The following is a 16,469-nucleotide window of genomic DNA, read 5'->3' as shown; positions in this document are numbered from 1 at the left end:
GTAAGAAACCTACTATTAAATGTGACAAGGCACACATTGCTGCCTGCAGGTGGCCAGGTCTTGAAAGTCATGCAACCAGTTGCAGATGACTCATGTTTTCCTGTGTTTTGATGCCAGGAAAAACCTGCCCTCCAGCTCGGCTGTGCTTTTTAGACATGCGGCCCTGGCCTCTTCTTCCCCTGGACCTGGGGTATCCTCCAAAGTGCTTGGTGAGCCTCATCCCTAGGAGTGTACAAGTTGCTTCTATGGCAGAGAAGCCAGGCAGGTTGTTGATCTTGAAGTGCCCTCTCTAGGTACCCTCCTGCTGGGGGATAGTAGGATGTTCTATTTCATGCTTCTCTCCCTTGGCTCACTTTGCCCTTCATCTTTCAAAAACTAGGTCATCTGTCCATCCATCCATGCACCCACCCATCCATCCATCCCCTCACCCACGCACACATCCATCCCCCCACCCACGCACACATCCATCCCCCCACCCACCCACCCATCCCACTTGACATACATTCGTCCATCCTTCAATATATCCATCTGCCAACACATATGGCCAGACTGTGTCTGGCACATAGCAGTGAGGAACAGTTGACCAACGACATCTGTAGGGCTGGCTGTAGGTGGTGCCACCTACTTCTGTTTGTATACTGTTGGCCCCTTGTGTGGTTGTGCCTCATACAGCCGAGCTTGGAATCCAGTGGGCTGAGCCACATCTGAGCCAGACATGTAAACATATAATATGTCAGACACCCTGATGAGCACAGTGAAAACAAAGTGGGTGTCAGCGCCCACGGCTCCCACAAGGCAGGCAAGGGGAGAGCACTAACATAAGTGACACTGAGTAGAGCAGTGCCGGGATAATGGAGCTGCATATTAACTGGGGTCTCATTGACCTGGGCTATCACTCTGAGGGACATACAATATTGACGTGAAAACCCTCCAGAGGACCGCGAGATCTATTTTTCTCAGAAAGTTCCCTGCTTCCTTAGCTTGGCATAAACTCCCCTCTTGGCCTGCTCTTCCTCCACTCACTTCTCACAGTGGATGGAACAGGGCCCTCTTGAGTGCTTCTCTGCAGGTCCCCCAGGGGCCTAGCATGATCACTCCCAGCTGCCCACAGTGTCATCAGATCCATACGCACCCATTTTCTGCGTTCTAACTCCAGTTTTGGAGCCACCTCCCACATGTGCTGTGCACCACCCTGTTTTTGTGTGCTCTGCTTTTGAGGGGACCACTCCAGTCACCCCTTCAGAAATGGCTGCACTGAATTTCTGCTGTTTGGCTCCCCCTACCCAAGGGATGGTGCGTGTGAGCAGCTTGAAAATAATGAAAATAGTAAATAAGCCCTTTGTCAAGGGCCATGAGTGAGAGTGTGTGTGTGGCCTGGTTGTTCAGCTCTCAGAGTTTTAACTAACAGACCTGAACCAAGGTAAACATTTGGTGCATAGGACGTCCACTGTGAAAGCTAGCATAAGTGTCCAGCAATGGGGAGCCACTAAACAGTTTCTTGTAGACCCATAGGATAGTGTTTTGTAGGCACATAGGGGTGGGGATAAGGTTGGCAGTCGCTCCACCTTGCTCCCCAGTCTTGCCTTCCTGAACTCCATGACTGGTTAAGCTTCATCCCTCATCTTTCAGCCCCAAAAGAGCAGGCACAGACCCCAGGTGTCCTCTTGGGTCTTCAGAGCTGGGCCTGGCTGGGAGCTGAGGAACCCTTTAGCTAGAATGGGATCCATGCATGGATGAGTGGATGGTGGGACGTCCAAGTGTCGCAGGTATGAAGATGTCACTGCAACTGTGCTGAAGGAGGAGGATTGTTTAAGAAGTCTTCTCTGCACTGTCTTTACAATGTCCCCAAATTGGTCATTATCACATTCAAAAACACCTTAAGAGATTCCCGTTTTACAAATGACCCGGTTTCTTCACCAGATGAATGATATGCAAAAGGAAGGAGCCTGTCCAGCTGTCGGGCTGCAGAGAACAGGGAGCAGGTGTCCTGGGAGTCGAAATGCCCCGATAGAGCCAGCTGCCGAGAAAAGACATTTTTGAGAAATGAAGTAAACTTGAATGTGGTGTGATGAGGGGTTGGGATAAAGGGATTTGTGTTAATTGGGTTCCTTGGGATGATGGGTTGTGATTACACATATTTAGGAATTCCTTAATGGTTAGAGAGATATATTCAAGTATATACAGCATAAATGAAATGATATTTGGGATTCGTTTTAAAATACTTGACCCAAACCAGAAAGCACTTGAGGGGGAAATCAGGTGAAGTGAGTACGGCAGAGCGCTGTATGGAAGAAGGATCGAAACTGGGGGATGGATTCCAGAGAACTTTTTCAGTGTACCCCGCCCATTTATTTTTGGGCAGTACTTGGGTTTGAACTCAGTGCCTTATGCTTACTAGGCAGGTGCTCTACCACTTGAGCCATGCTCCAGTCCTTTTTTGCTTTTGCTTTTAGTTATGTCTTAGATAGGTTCTCACAGTTTTGCCTGGGGCCAGTCTGGGACTATGATCCTCCTACCTGTCACCTCTGGCATTGCTGGGATTACATGCACCGTCCGTCATACTTGGCTTGTTTGTTGAAATGAGGGTCTCACTAACTTTTTGCTTGTGCTCACCTCCAACTACAATCTTCCCATTCTCTGCCTCCTGAGTAGCTGAAATTATAGGTGTGAACCACCACTCCCTGTCCTCAATGCCCTTTCTTTACTTTTGAAGATATTTGAGATATTTTTATATTAAAAGTATTAAAAATTAGAAGAAAAAAATTCTTCTGACTTTGTGCTTTGCTTTGCTTTTCAGAGTGACCGACTCCTCATCAAAGGTGGGCGTATCATCAACGATGACCAGTCCTTTTATGCTGATGTCTACTTGGAAGATGGACTCATAAAGTGGGTTGACGAGTTGCACCTCTTAGGACCTCAGTGTCACTAAGCTGCCTGGCCTTCCTCAGAGCAGAAGGCTGGTGCTTTGCCCTGAGGTGACAGTGCTGTGTCTCTGTATTTCAGGGGCACACAGCGGGGAGGCCAGAACGCAGGTGGAGTGGCCCTGTGTGGTTCCAGGCTCTTGCTATACCCTGGACGTGGCTTGGTATTTAGGGCTCACACTAGGCTGTGAAGGACAGGTGTCATCCCCTGCTTTACGCTGTAGAAGTGAGGCTGAGTAGCAGTTCATGTTCCCGGGAAGGTTAGGGTTGAGGCCCAGAATGTCTACCTGACTTCCCAGCTCTGACTCCTGCCTGAGTTGCTGGGGTTGGCTGAGGTTCCAGGGAGGGAAGAAACTGTTGGCTCCTCACAGAGCCCTGGATGGCTCACTGTACTCATGACCACCCAATGGGTAGGTAGGAGTCCATTTGGACTGCCATAACAAAATGCCAGAGGCTGATGGTTTAAACAATAGAAATTTATTTCTCATGGTTTTGGAGGCTGGAAGTTCTGGTCAGGGTTGGTTTCTGCCATGGCCTCTCTCCTGGGCTGGCCAGGATGACCTTTGTGCCATGTGGTGTCTCTCTCGTTAGGGTACTGATCCTATTGGATCAAATCCAGCCTGTGACCCCACTTAACCTTAACCCCTCCTTGGAGCAGTGCGGTCATGACCCCATGACTTCAGCACGGTGGACACACTTCAGCCCACAACGCAAGGCAGTGGCCTCTCTGGCATCACTGGCTATGGTAGAGCAGTGTGGCTCTGCTGTGAACATGGGGTGGCCTGGGTCACCTCGGCTGATGTTGGCCTCTTCTCTCCACACCAGAAGAGGAGAGGAGGGGGCCACCTCAGGACCAGTGTGGGTGGGTGTTATGGAAAGGAAAGCAGGGGAAGGCAGCAGTGTCCATGGGAAGATGACTTGTCAGCGGGACCAGCCTGGGGCCACGAGAATGGGAGGGCTGGAGATTATTGGGTGCAGACCCCCTGTGTAAACCCCCCATTGAAGAGTCAGGCACGGGACAGTGAGTGGTCCCTGTTTCCCATCACCCTCTAGTCCCAGGCTTTGACCATTGCAAGTTCAGCCCAGCCCTCGCTCTGCCCGCTGGCTTCCCTTCCTCTTCACTCTGCTTGCTCTCCAGCCATTGGAGGACTTGTCAGGCTGCTTCCACCTTGGACCCTTGCAGTCATGAGTTCCTGCCTGGAAGGCCTTCCCTCTCTTCCTGTCTGTTCCCCCGGGCTTGGCTTATGTTAGGTGGAGAGATCCCTCTCCTAGAAAGCCTGCCCCAGCCCCGTGGCAGCATGGTACATCCCTCTGTCCTCCTGGCCTGCCGGCTGCTGTTTGTCACACCTGCCCCTTGGTAGAAACTGACCTCGTTGCCTGCCAACCCCAGGGTCTAACAGGTGCGTGGCACAGGGTGGGTACCCAGGGATTGAGGAAAAGTGCAAACAAACGAACCCTGTACCCTTGGGTCCTGGCGTGGATGTTGCTCTGAGCCACAGGACAACCTGGAACCAGGATGCGGGAAAGGCAGATTGGGGCTGTGGGGTGTGGGAGTCAAAAAGGGGCTTTCTAATGGTGCTGCTTAGCTCTGGAGAGGACAGCCCTGGGGGCCACCCCTGTGGGGGTCTCTAGGGTTCTGAGGCAGGCAAGGAGAAACAGTGCTGAGAGCTGCTTCATGGGGCCACCCTGAATTAACACCTGCCACATATTGTTGGAGATTTGAGCTGGTCACTTCTACTTCCAGTCCTTCTCAGAACTGATGGAACAAGTGGTCATGGATTGAGCTGCCTTTGTTAACTGCCTGCTGTTTGCAGGAACATCTGGAATTGCAAGACTTTGGCTAACCAGGTGTTCAGGAAATATATTTCCCTAAATTCAGTATTTGTCAGCCCCTCCTACTCAGAACTCAGAGCCCCCTCTCCACTAGCACCCCATGGTGGCTGAAAAGCTCTTTGAGCTTAGCCATTTCTTTTCTGCTCTGACCCAGTGACTTGTGGCTTTCCATGGCCATTTTGAGGACGTAGCTGGTGGGCAGTCAGAGGTCACCTATGCTGACCCCAGAGGCCACCTGGCATGCTGAGCCTCACTTACTTGCTTATTTTCTCTGCTTTATCGAACTCCATGAAACTTCTTTTTCTTTTTTAGTGGCAGTTCGGTTTTCCTAAAAGCTCTTCAGCTGTCATGGGTCACTGCCCGGGATTCATGGAGGGCTCCTCCAGCACTGGGGAGTCAGAGACTGGTTCTGAGGGCTCCCCTGACCATGGTGATGGAGGAGAGGGTGAGAGGGGCACTTGTCCAGTGCATTGAGTTGAGCGGCCCCCGTCCTCACCTTCCCTTCCATGCACACTGCTACTGTGGCCATTTGCCGAGACTTTTTGTTAACACATGGTGCCCCTGGGGTCCCAGTTAGTTCAGTCCCAGTGTGGAATTTGAACCCCATTGCTGGTCCTTTAGGAGTGAAGCAGGAAGGTAGTCACACCTGGCGCGCAGAGCCCTGACCTTAGACCTGAAGAGACGAGGACTTGAATCCAGATCCAGGATGACTTGCCGTATGATCTTGGATGAGTCGGCACACCCATCCCTGTTCTGTGGTTCTTTTGCAAAGTGGGAGCACCTGCCTTGTGGGGCTCTTGGAGGGAGAGGAGAGAGGGTGGGAAGAAGCTCAGAAGAGGCCCTGCCAAAAGCATGGACTGGGTCCTCTGCCTGGTGACTGAGTCACAGGCTCCAATCAGGTGGGGCTGTGATTCTACCAGCAGTGCTGAGGAGAAGCAAGATGCCATGGTTTGCATGGCGTGTCCATGATGGACCATGCTGGGGCTGCCGGGGCTCCTGTTTGGGACATTCACTTTCTTAGAGCTCGCTGTGAGTGTTAAGTGAGATAACCCACAAGGAATCTCAGCTGGCGGGCGGCTTTCAGGCATTCAGTACTCAGTATAGAGAGCCATCTTTGCAGGGGTCTGGCGTCTTGCTGAGTCCCTGGCCCTGCAGCTCCTGCAGTGGCTTCTGTAGCAGCCCATGTGTTTGGAGAAGGGTGGCCAAAGAGTTGGACATACGTTGTTTCCGTGAGATCCCCGAGGGTGGGATAGGAGGGCTGCCAATTGCTGAGGTTTGTCTCCCTCCTGGGCTCATTTGGAAACTTCCCTTCTGGGGGAGGAAGATCCTAGTGTGCCAGGGCAGTGGGGCAGGGCACTGGCCAGCCACACTCAGCAGCATCTGCCCAGCCCTGGTGTGCACCCTCACTGCACAGCTCACGGTGTTAGTAGCCTTATCAGGCAGGCCCAGGGAGCCCTCGGGCATTCCCGAGGCCGGCGCTCATAAGTGTCTGTCTGCATCAGCTTGTGCAGGCTGCTGTAACAAAGTCCACAGACGGGTGTAGAGGCGGGGAGGGGGGTAGGGAAATGGAAATCTGTTTCTCACAGCTCTGGAGGCTGGGAGTCCAAGATAAGGTGTGTCAGGGCTGGTTCCTCCTGAGGTCTCTCTTGGCTTGGAAATGGTGTCTTCTCCCTGTGTCTTCATATAGTCCTCCCTCTGCCTGTGTCTTAATCTCCTTTCCTGTGTTTTTGTTGTTTGTTTTTGTTACTGTTTTTTGAGGCAGAACTTCACTGTGTATCCCAGCTGGCCTGGAACTTGTGATCCTCTGTCTCCACTTCCTGAGTGCTGGGATTACAGGTGTGCGCACCATGCCTAGCTCCAGCCTCTTCTTATGAGGACACTGGGCATACTAGATTAGGGCCACCCTAGTGACCTGGTTTTACCTGAACCACCCCTGAAGGTCCTGTCTCTAAATAGCTACTTTCTGAGGTGCTGGGGCTGGGAATTCAACATGTGAGTTTTGGGAGAGGACAGCTAAGCCCATATGACACCTCTGAAAGCTTGCTGTGCTCAGGGGACTTCTCACTCCTTGTGTGATGACTGTCCTCTCTGTGTCCCTCAGGCATTGCCAGAAGTGGGTAAAGTGCCCCAGGGAGAGAGGCTGCCTCACCTCTGTTGAATACAGCTCTGCCATCACCTCTCCAGATACCAGGCCAGGTGACACAGCTCCTCTGTGCTGTTCCTGGTCCTCTGTGGTACTGAATTCTAACAATTTGTGACATTAGACCACGAGCTCCTCCAGGGCAGGGCCCCCACCTGAGTCCTTTCTATCTACCCAGGGTCCTGTGTTGGGCCTGGCTGACATGTGGATTTAGTGACATAGAAGCAGTTGACCACCATCTTACTTCTCTTTTAAGAACCAAAGATCATTCTGTTGTTTGTCTCCAGACAAATAGGAGAGAACTTAATTGTACCTGGTGGAGTGAAGACCATTGAGGCCAATGGACGGATGGTCATGCCCGGAGGGATCGATGTCAACACGTACCTGCAGAAGCCCTCCCAGGGGATGACCTCAGCTGATGACTTCTTCCAGGGGACTAGGGCAGCATTGGCAGGAGGGACCACGATGATCAGTGAGTCACACTGTCCCAGCCTTAGGGACATGAATTCTCTCATCATCAACATCTTCCATGCACCAAAGGTGCTCCGTCTGTACCAGGCCCTTTGCTCAGGGTTCCATCTAAACTCACTGTCCCTGTAGACATGTCTGAATTTCACAGGCCTGGGGTCACCTATGCCACTGGTGGTACACATAGTGATTTCATAGGCATATGGGCATTAAACTCTTTACACATTATTTTAATGTATAGCAAAGTGTAAAATATCATGGATATTATTGCTTAGGATGAGATTAAAGTTAGTATTAAGATTCTCAGAAACAGAATAAATTTTAAAATACCATGTAAAGAAAGAGTGACATAGATGATATTATGACAGATGGGGACCTGGGCTGGGATGCCTTGGCCAAGGTTCCACTGCTGGGGAGTGGTTGTATTAATCGGTATTGCTGTGGTAATGTTGTGATAAGGTGATATAACAAACAGCCTCTGTGTTAGTTTGTCTTCCATTGCTATAGCAAAATACCTGAGACTGGGTACTTTATAAAGAAGTGGTTTATTTAGCTCATAATTTTGGAGGTTAAGAGTCTGAGAACAAGTTACCCCCTCCATTCAGCCCCTTGGGACGGCTGCCTCACCTGACGCCCAACATGGTAGATGGCACCATGGTGGGAACACATGAGGTCACATGGCAAGACAGGAAGGGAGAGAGTGGGAAGAGCCAGTCTCACTCTTTTCTAACACTCATAGTCTTAAAAAATCAGCTCTCTCTGAGAGACTAGTATCGGTGTCTTCCTAGGGCACAGCCTGAGTGACCTAGTCACCTCCTACTTTGTCCCACCTCCCACCACTGAGGATGGAGCTTCTGATACATGAACCCTGGGGGACACGCACAAACCACATCTAAACCATGCGGCCCCCAAGTCTCAAGTGACTTTTTCTTACTCACATGAGTTGGGGTAGGGGCTCTGGGGTGGCTGCTCCCAGCTGCAGTTGGGTTCAAGGGCACCACAGATCCCCATTCTGGGGTCAGTGGTAACTGACCGTGCTCTTCTTATGGCCAGTGGCACATGCAAGGGGGTCTGGGAGAGCCTTGTGTGCCTGGTTCCACTCTTCTCTTGTTCTCTGATGAAGTGAGTCACGTAGCCAAGACCGAAGTCCCTGGGGCACCCTCTGCCCCAGTAAGTCATGGTGGGGGCAGGGAGGGAAGCTGCAGTGGACTACCTAGGTTGCTAGACTCCGCCTCCATGCGCTGGGCAGCCTGCTGTCCCCTTTGTCGGGATAGCTGCTTTTCCTGGAACTCCGTTTTAACAAGTGCCGTTAGTTAAATGGGCGACAGTTGCTCGTAATGTTCTGTCAACTGTGAGGGAGACTGTACTCTTCCAGGCGGCTCATCTATGACTGTGGAGTTATGCCTGTCCCTGGCAGATGCCCTGCAAGCGAGATCTGGCCACCACAGGTGGAACTGTTTGTCCAAGCTACTTCCAGCCACGAGCCAGCAGGGTATGGCTGAGTTCCCCAGGCAAGTGGGTCCCGATCCCAAGGATCCTCTGAAAATGAGCCCAAGCTTTGGACCCTGGTGGGCGTGAACTTGGATTGCAGCTGACAGATGAACCAGAGACTGCATGAGGACAGCCCAGTTCTTAGCCTCTCTGAGCTGTGGCCACCCCTCTCTGACCTGGGTGTCAGGCTGAGCCCCTTGGCGTGGTTGGGAGATGGCTGTGAGATTCTGTACTGCAGTCCTAGCCTATGGCAGTTCTGAGAAGTGGAGGAGGAAGTGCTGGGCTCCAGGGCCTGTGCAGGACAGGGGACAGAGCCCTGGACCAGGAGCCAGGGTCCCCATGATCCCCACCCCACCCCCCCTTGCTCTTTCTCTGTAGCCAGCTGAGAGATCCTGGAGTCTCCTCCTCCCCATCTGGAAGAAGGCAGTTTTCAGGGTGTCTCATGGAACTCAAGAGCCATGAAGAGGCCACAAGGACCATGGGGGAGGAGCCTGGGGTGGGCATGAGGCTTCTTCAGTTTGCCCTAGCACTGTGCCAGGTGCGGGGAAGCCAAAGCAGGCGGGAAGCTTGTTCTCAAGGGGCTTATGGTCCCCACAGGAGTCACTTAGCCACACAGGTGACTGTGAACTGGTGAGGACTGCCACACCCTGCGGGAGGGACTCAGGGAAGGCCATTTAGATATAGTCTGAAGGACTACAGCAGGGAGGAGGCAGAGCACCAGGAGAAGAGAACAGCACGTGCAAAGGTGCTGTGGTGGGAGCTCCTCCCGGGCAAGAGACAGAAGCCCAGACTGGAGCCAGGGCAGAGGCTGAGGGACAGAATCAGAAGATGAGGCTGCAAAGAAGGGGCAGAACGGGGCCTCGAGGGGCAAGGTGAGAATTCTCTCTTCACCTGGGCAGTGAACAGCCAGGGAGGGGTTCTAAGCAGAGGATGGCGTGTTCTGTTGGGGTTTTGAAGAGAGCAGAGCAGAGCAACCCTGATTAGGCGAGGCTGGACAGTTGGTTCAGCTGACAGGTGAGGGTGGCCTAGCTGTAGAGGCTAATGGCAGTGGACAGGTCCAGGGTGTGTGTGGCGTGAGTCACCAGCACGTGGTGATGGATTGGGTGTGAAGGTAGTGGCATGGCCAAGCCTCACTCCGCTGGTTGGTGAAATCCTCCTGGGAGGTGGGGAGGCAGGTTTCCGAGTGGGATGGGCAGAGCGGTGTTAGGTTTGGGACAATGTGGTTTAGAGGAGCCTTCGACTTGTCCTAGAGGGGAGGCCAAGGACACACCTGGGTTGGGGTTGCATAGCTCAGAGGAAGCAGCAGATCTGAATGAGCAGGTGCAGGAAGAGGAAGTCTAGGGCTCAGCCTGCTTTATCATTTAGCAGACAGGTAGGTGAGGTCAGGTGAGGCTTAGAAGACAGTAGGTGCCCTTGGTTTGATCCACTTTCCATTTTAGATTTAATTTGTACAAGAGGTGATATAGTTAACTTTTTTCAGTCTCAACTGCCTTTCTCACCTTGGCGCTCTGGTTATGTGGGCGTGCACAGTGTGACGAGTCTCTAAGAAGCCTCCCTCACTTCCTGGCCATGAGACCGTGGACAAGTTCCACACCCTTTTTGGACCTGCGCTTTTTCATCTGCAGAGTGGCATGGCTGTGGGGATTAGCCAAGGTAATTTACATAAGGCCTTTGTGTTATTATCTGACACGTAATAAGCATTTGATGAATAGTTGTGATGGTGACAGTGACGGTGACCAGGACATGGTGGTCATGACTGTGGTGATGAAGCCTGAGAGGGTGGTGGAGATGCCACTGCTGGTGGTTATGGTAATCTTGGTGACAGTGATGGCAATGTTGATAATGATGGTGAGTGAGGAGCAGAAGGATGGTGGTGGGCTGGGCATTGTGGGGCATACCTGTAAAACCAGCTTTTCAGGAGGTGGAGATAAAGAATCATGGCTTGAGGCCAGCCCAGGCAAGGTTAGTGTGAGACCCTGTCTGAAAAGCAAACTGAGAAGTAAAAGGGCCAGGGTGTGGCTCAAGTGGGAGACTACTTCCCTACCAAGCAGGAGGCCCTGAGTTCCATTCTAGGGCTGACAAAAGAAAAGAACGGTGGTGATGATGGTGATGGTGGTGGTGGTGGTTTGATGGGGGGTGATGACTAGTGGTGGTGGTGGTGGGGCAAGATGTGGCCACCATTGGAATGATTTGGTCCTGTTTCTCTGTCTAGTTGACCATGTTGTTCCTGAACCTGGGTCCAGCCTGCTGACTTCCTTTGAGAAGTGGCATGAAGCAGCAGACACCAAATCTTGCTGTGACTACTCCCTCCACGTGGACATCACGAGCTGGTACGATGGTGTCCGGGAGGAGCTGGAAGTGCTGGTGCAGGACAAAGGTCAGTGAAAGCCCCAGAATGGGCTTTGGGATCCCTGCTCCTTGATGGATCCAGATGAGATCAGGCGCTCAGGGTGGTATGGCCATAGACTAGATGGACCCAGAGATGACAATGAATTAGCAAGCCCTGTCCCCAGCAGTGAAATCACAGGCTGCCTCTTGGGAGGGGTTCCATCCTCCTCTTCTTGAGCTCTATGGAGGGGTGACCCTTGTCCACAGCAGAAGGCCAGTTTCTGTAGCCTGGCACGCAAGACCCTTGCAGGTCTAGCTACCCTCCGCTTTCTCTGCAGCAGCCCATCCTGGGTTTCCGTCATCCTGGCCTCCATCCCCTGCCACCTCCTTGGTCTCAAGCTTTTCCCCTGCCAGCAGTGTTCTTTCTCGTTACTTGTCCAAATGCTCCTCTCCCTCAAGATCCAGCTCAGCATCTCCACCTCCCCATCAGAATCGCTTCCTTTCCTTCACCATCCAAAGCTGGTTATGTGGACCTCTTTAGGGGCACCATGTCCACCATTCTTGGACTTGGGGCATTGGTTGTCTGCCTGGCTCTTCTGTTCAGCCCTGGGTCCTGTGAGGTACATGTGTCTGCACATCTCTGTATCCCCCTTGGCTCCCCCCTGGGCTCACAGGAGGTGACCTGCCCAGGCGCACATCCTGTTTTGGGATCCTTCTGTCTTCGCTTAACATTTTATGGGTAACATTTCTCTTCATCAGTAACTTTTGAATGGCTCATAATAAAGTAAAACTCAATGGCTAATTTGCTTAGCTGTTTTCTTTTTATCGGGCACTTAGGTTTTCTACTTATTTTGTTATAAATCATGTTATGGAAACATCTTCCTCTGTAAACATTGTGTTTGTAATCATGTCTTAGACTTCTGGAAAGGAACTCACGAAGCTGAAGGTGCTAACATTTTCCAGGATCATGACACTTGTTGCCAAATTGATTTCCCGAGCGATGCTCCCATGTGTGCACCTGGAAAGTCCCTGACCCCTGCGTTTTCACACGGCTGGGTGTGCGGTCTCTCAGGGGCTTAGCACGTGCCATGCGTGGAGTAAGTTCTCAGCAGGTGTTTATTGCAGGAGGGAGTAAGTTAGGAAGGAAGAGGAAGAGAGAGAAGGGAGGGAGAGACACATCTGGAATCCTTTGTCCTGAGGGATGTTATCACATTCCTCAGTGTCAGAAGGGCTTGTTCAGATGTCTCCATGGCCACCTGGACAGGACATGGTCAGGATGGAAACCAATTTGGAGCCCATTCAGTCCAGAGCTTTCCTTTTAGAGATGGGGAGACTGAAGCCCAGAGAGGTGTAATGACATCTCTAGCGTCACACAGTGACTAGAACTCACATTTGGCTCTCCTGGCAAAGCTGCTGCTAGCACTGTTGTTGTCTTTGTGGGAGCTGCAATAAGCTGGTGCCTCATCTGGATAGACAGATGGAAGGACTTGCCCATCAGCCCCAGGGGCTCAGGCTGGATTTTGGCCCCCGTGGCTACTTCCTCTGCAGTGTGGGGTATGGCTCGCCTCTCCTCCAAGCTGCTGTGCAATCCTGACCTTCCTGTGGTATGCTGCTCACATCACAGGCAGGCTACTAACAGGACAGTCCACAGTGCCTCCCCAAGGACGAGCTTGGCTGGGTGACACAGGGTCCCTCGTTCGGTGGCTGAATCAATTCTGTCCCCAACATTCCTAGCTTACTTTAGACATCTCAAAGTACAAGGGGAGGTTTTTCTAGAATAACTGTGACAAGGTGCTCTGTGGACTTGGCAGAGCAGAGCAGCTGTCCCTCAGGATGGCGTTTGTTTTTACAAATCACTGATTAGCAAGTCCTGCCTGTAATTCTAAGCCACAAACCCCAAGCTTTCTTAACATTTACAGTTCTCTTGGGTCTCAGCAACATTTCAGTCCCACAATAGGGACTTTTAATTTACACACCATCAAAAGGAAGAGAAAAATCAAGTCACAGTGATGAGGGAAGGACCTTGGCTTGGCCAGGGGACTTCCTGTGGATCAGGCTCTTGGTTATTTTCTCAGGATGGCAACCCAAGGGCAATGGTACTGTTTTCGCATGAATGTCCTGGATCTTTCTTATGTACCCTTTGTTACCTTGTGTACCAGCTAGACTTTGCTGTATAACACATGACCCCACACCTAAGCCTTAAAACATAAACACCTATTTAGCATTCTGCTGGTTGGCAATTTGGGCTGGCTCAGTGGAGCAGTTTCTTCCTTGTATCTCGCCTGGGCTCACTTAGGCATCTGGGCCTCAGCTGGGATGGCTAGGTGGGTCCATGTACCATCTCTCATCCTCTGTGGCTTTCAGGGACTTCGTCCCACAGTGGCAGTGTTCCAAGAGGGCAAGCATAGATGCTGAAGAAGCCCTGGAAACTGAAGCTTGGACTTCACACACTGCATTTCAGTTGCATCCTAGAGGTCAAACGAAACCATAAAACCAGCTCAGATGCAAGGCATGAGGAAAGAAAAGACTCCATCTCTTGACAGAAATGCCTTAAAGAATTGTGGCCATTTAAATCTACATAAGGCAGCACTCTGGCTAGTGCTATTTTTTGTGCGCAAAATACTCTCACCTGTCCCAGTAGCCCCAAACCTCCATCCAATCCCAGCCTAAGACTCAGAAGTCTAGTCTCTGATGGTCGTTTTTACATAGGATGCAGACGAAGCCATTGGTCCACTGACCTGTGAACTAAAATGATAAGTTGGGTGCGTTCCCCACACAGACCCACCATCAGTGTGGGACAGGGACAAAGTAAGCACAGTAAACATTCTCTCTTAAAAAGAGAAAAATGGCGGCACCTCTAGAAACTCTGCAACCCAGCAGGTGCATACTCACAGGGCTGTCTGTTCTGGCTTAGAGAATGATCCTTCACCAAAACTCAGTTCTCCTCCTCGGGGGACATCCCCAAGTTCATAGACTTGACAAACTACATATCACCCATTGGCCAAATCTGGCCGTTTTTGTATTGCGCTTGAACTAAGAATGCTGTTTGTATTCCTACAAGTTTTTAAAAACAAGCAAGCATGCAACAACAAAAGAATATGAAGCATAGACTGCATTTGGTCTACAAGTCCTAAAACTCTTGGTAGCCCCGCCTTTTCTGAGGGCTGTCGTTCTCTGTCCTGAACCATGGTTTGCATCCATAGCCCAGGCGTCTCCATGGCACACTTCTTTGCCCAGAAAGATGGACCGTATTTGCAGCTGAGTCTCTTTCTCAGCCTTTTCCAACCCACAGAATGTTGGCATCCCGAGGCCCCCTTTCATTTTCAGGCGTCTTCATCTCTTTTAGTGCTGATGCACCTTTCTTAAAAGCACCGTGGTTTCTAATATATCAGGTTCTAGTCTGCTCCATTGGGCAAATCTTTTTGAGACCAGTCTTCTTTAGGTCATGTTCGATGTGCTTTGTGACAGTGTCTTTAAGAGTTTTGGAAACCCTTTTATCTAGGTGAGGGTGTCTAGGTACCACCTCACATCCTTCTGAGCTCTTAAAGAGTTATGGTTATGTACTTCATGCAATAATCTTTACCTTGAAGACTTTTCTTTTCACTTTGAGAATTGTTTGTAGGATGGCAAGAGGAGAGAAGCAGTTCTGTTTTTTAATCCAGCAATCATGGGCTTCCTATATGTCCACTAAATCCTGCAAACTGTGCCTCCTCTCTCTCTCTCTCTTTCCTCTCTCTCTCTCTCTCTCTGTACAGGGAATTGAACTCAGGCCTCGAGCTTGCTAGGCAAGCACTCTGCCACTTGACCATGCCCAGTCTCTGCTTCCTGGGACCCCTGCCACAGCCCAGGCTGCATTAGGTTCCCCCACTGTGAGTCCTGACAGCACTGTCCTCCTGGCAGTTTCCACTGTGCATGTGATGGTTGATTTACTGGTCACATGACACACGTGCTTCTTTTTTTCTTAAACACATTTTTCTCTTCTGTTATGTCTTGACACAGGTGTCAATTCCTTCCAAGTCTACATGGCCTATAAAGACCTCTACCAGATGTCTGACAGCCAGGTAGGTCCTCCTGCCTTTCCACCTCTCCTTTCCACCCTGGCTGGCTTTACCAGGGAAGGCAGCACGGGGCAGGGGACCTTACGAGAACCTGCAGGCAGGACCCCACACTCAGGTCTGGCTTCTGGCACTAATTGCACCGTGACCTTGTGTTAGCCATGACCCCTCCCAGACCTTCCTTTCCTACCATGTGGGTGGACCAGGGACCCTGGTGTGATAGTTCTCTCTGTGGCTCATCCCTGGCATTGTGTGCAGAGCTGATAACATGCAGATGCTCAGGAGTCTGGGTGTTGGGCTTAGGAACACAAACTTCCTGAAAGCTCTGCTATTGGTTCAGGCAAGATGGGGACCATTGCATTGGCTGTGACAGAGGACAGCCCTGGCATTCTTGCAGGCCAAAGGCAAGATGACAGGCATGTCACTTTTTTTTCTCATTGTAAAATCTCAGGCCTTGCTAACTTCAGAAAAGTGTTATGTGGGTGCAGAAGTTAAGGAAAGTATGCAGCAAGCTGGTCTCTAAGTGTAGTGCTTACTATATATCACCCCCCTGGCCTCCTTCCAGCACCGTTTCCCTCTTCTCTGCTTGTTGATATGGTGGAGGCTGCTTAAGACAGCCTGTTGGGCTGCATACCCCGGCCCTGCCTGCTGCTTCTGTGCAACTTTCCCAACCTCTCTGGGCTTTGGGCTCATAATAGCTCCTGTCTTGTGGAGGTTGTCAGAGGACTGAATGATTAATACAAGTAAAATGCAAGGACTGTGCTGGTGCTCTGCAGGTGTCATGTAGGTGTTAGGAAGCTGTTGTGGGTTGTTACTGCAGAGTTAGAAGGACACTGGGAGACCCTCTCCATGTCCTCCCTTTAGGTGTGTATGCACTTGGGCCAAGCGAGGAACTTACCCCAGGTTGGCTGCAGGCCTTCTGTGCAAATAGCAGAGGGCACCGTAAGGCTGAAGGTTGGCTCACGTGCATGGAGGCAGCAGCTTGTGACACACCCATGTGATTGTCATCTGTACTTCTTTTGTTCTAATGTCAGTTCCACTGAGGTCCCGGGTATTGATGGGATCCAGTGGCCTTTGGGTGTGGGTCCTCCAAAGTGCTTCATGCCTGCACACACCCTGCCCCTGCTGTCTACCTTTGCAAACACACATCCCAGTGGTGTTGTCTTGCGTGCCTGGAGAGCAAAGTTAGGGTCTGAGTCCCCAGAGAAGGAGCTCGCTCAGCTGTGCTCCTCA

General features: G+C 51.3%; 1 protein-coding gene across 2 annotated transcripts in view; it reads left to right on the top strand.

Annotated features, from left to right (window-relative positions):
- The window catches only part of Crmp1 (collapsin response mediator protein 1), a 59,960-nt gene that overhangs the window by 20,341 nt on the left and 23,150 nt on the right, over positions 1–16,469 (top strand). For both annotated transcript variants that reach the window (XM_020178340.2, XM_020178341.2), the window contains exons 2-5: positions 2,798–2,886; positions 7,182–7,366; positions 11,066–11,230; positions 15,181–15,242. In XM_020178340.2, the coding sequence (XP_020033929.1) occupies positions 2,798–2,886; positions 7,182–7,366; positions 11,066–11,230; positions 15,181–15,242 (501 nt within the window). The remainder of the gene's footprint in view (positions 1–2,797; positions 2,887–7,181; positions 7,367–11,065; positions 11,231–15,180; positions 15,243–16,469) is intronic.

This window comes from Castor canadensis, chromosome 9 (genome assembly GCF_047511655.1).
Source record: "Castor canadensis chromosome 9, mCasCan1.hap1v2, whole genome shotgun sequence".
NCBI classification, from domain to species: Eukaryota; Metazoa; Chordata; class Mammalia; order Rodentia; family Castoridae; genus Castor; species Castor canadensis.
This window is presented reverse-complemented; position numbering and strand designations above follow the sequence as displayed.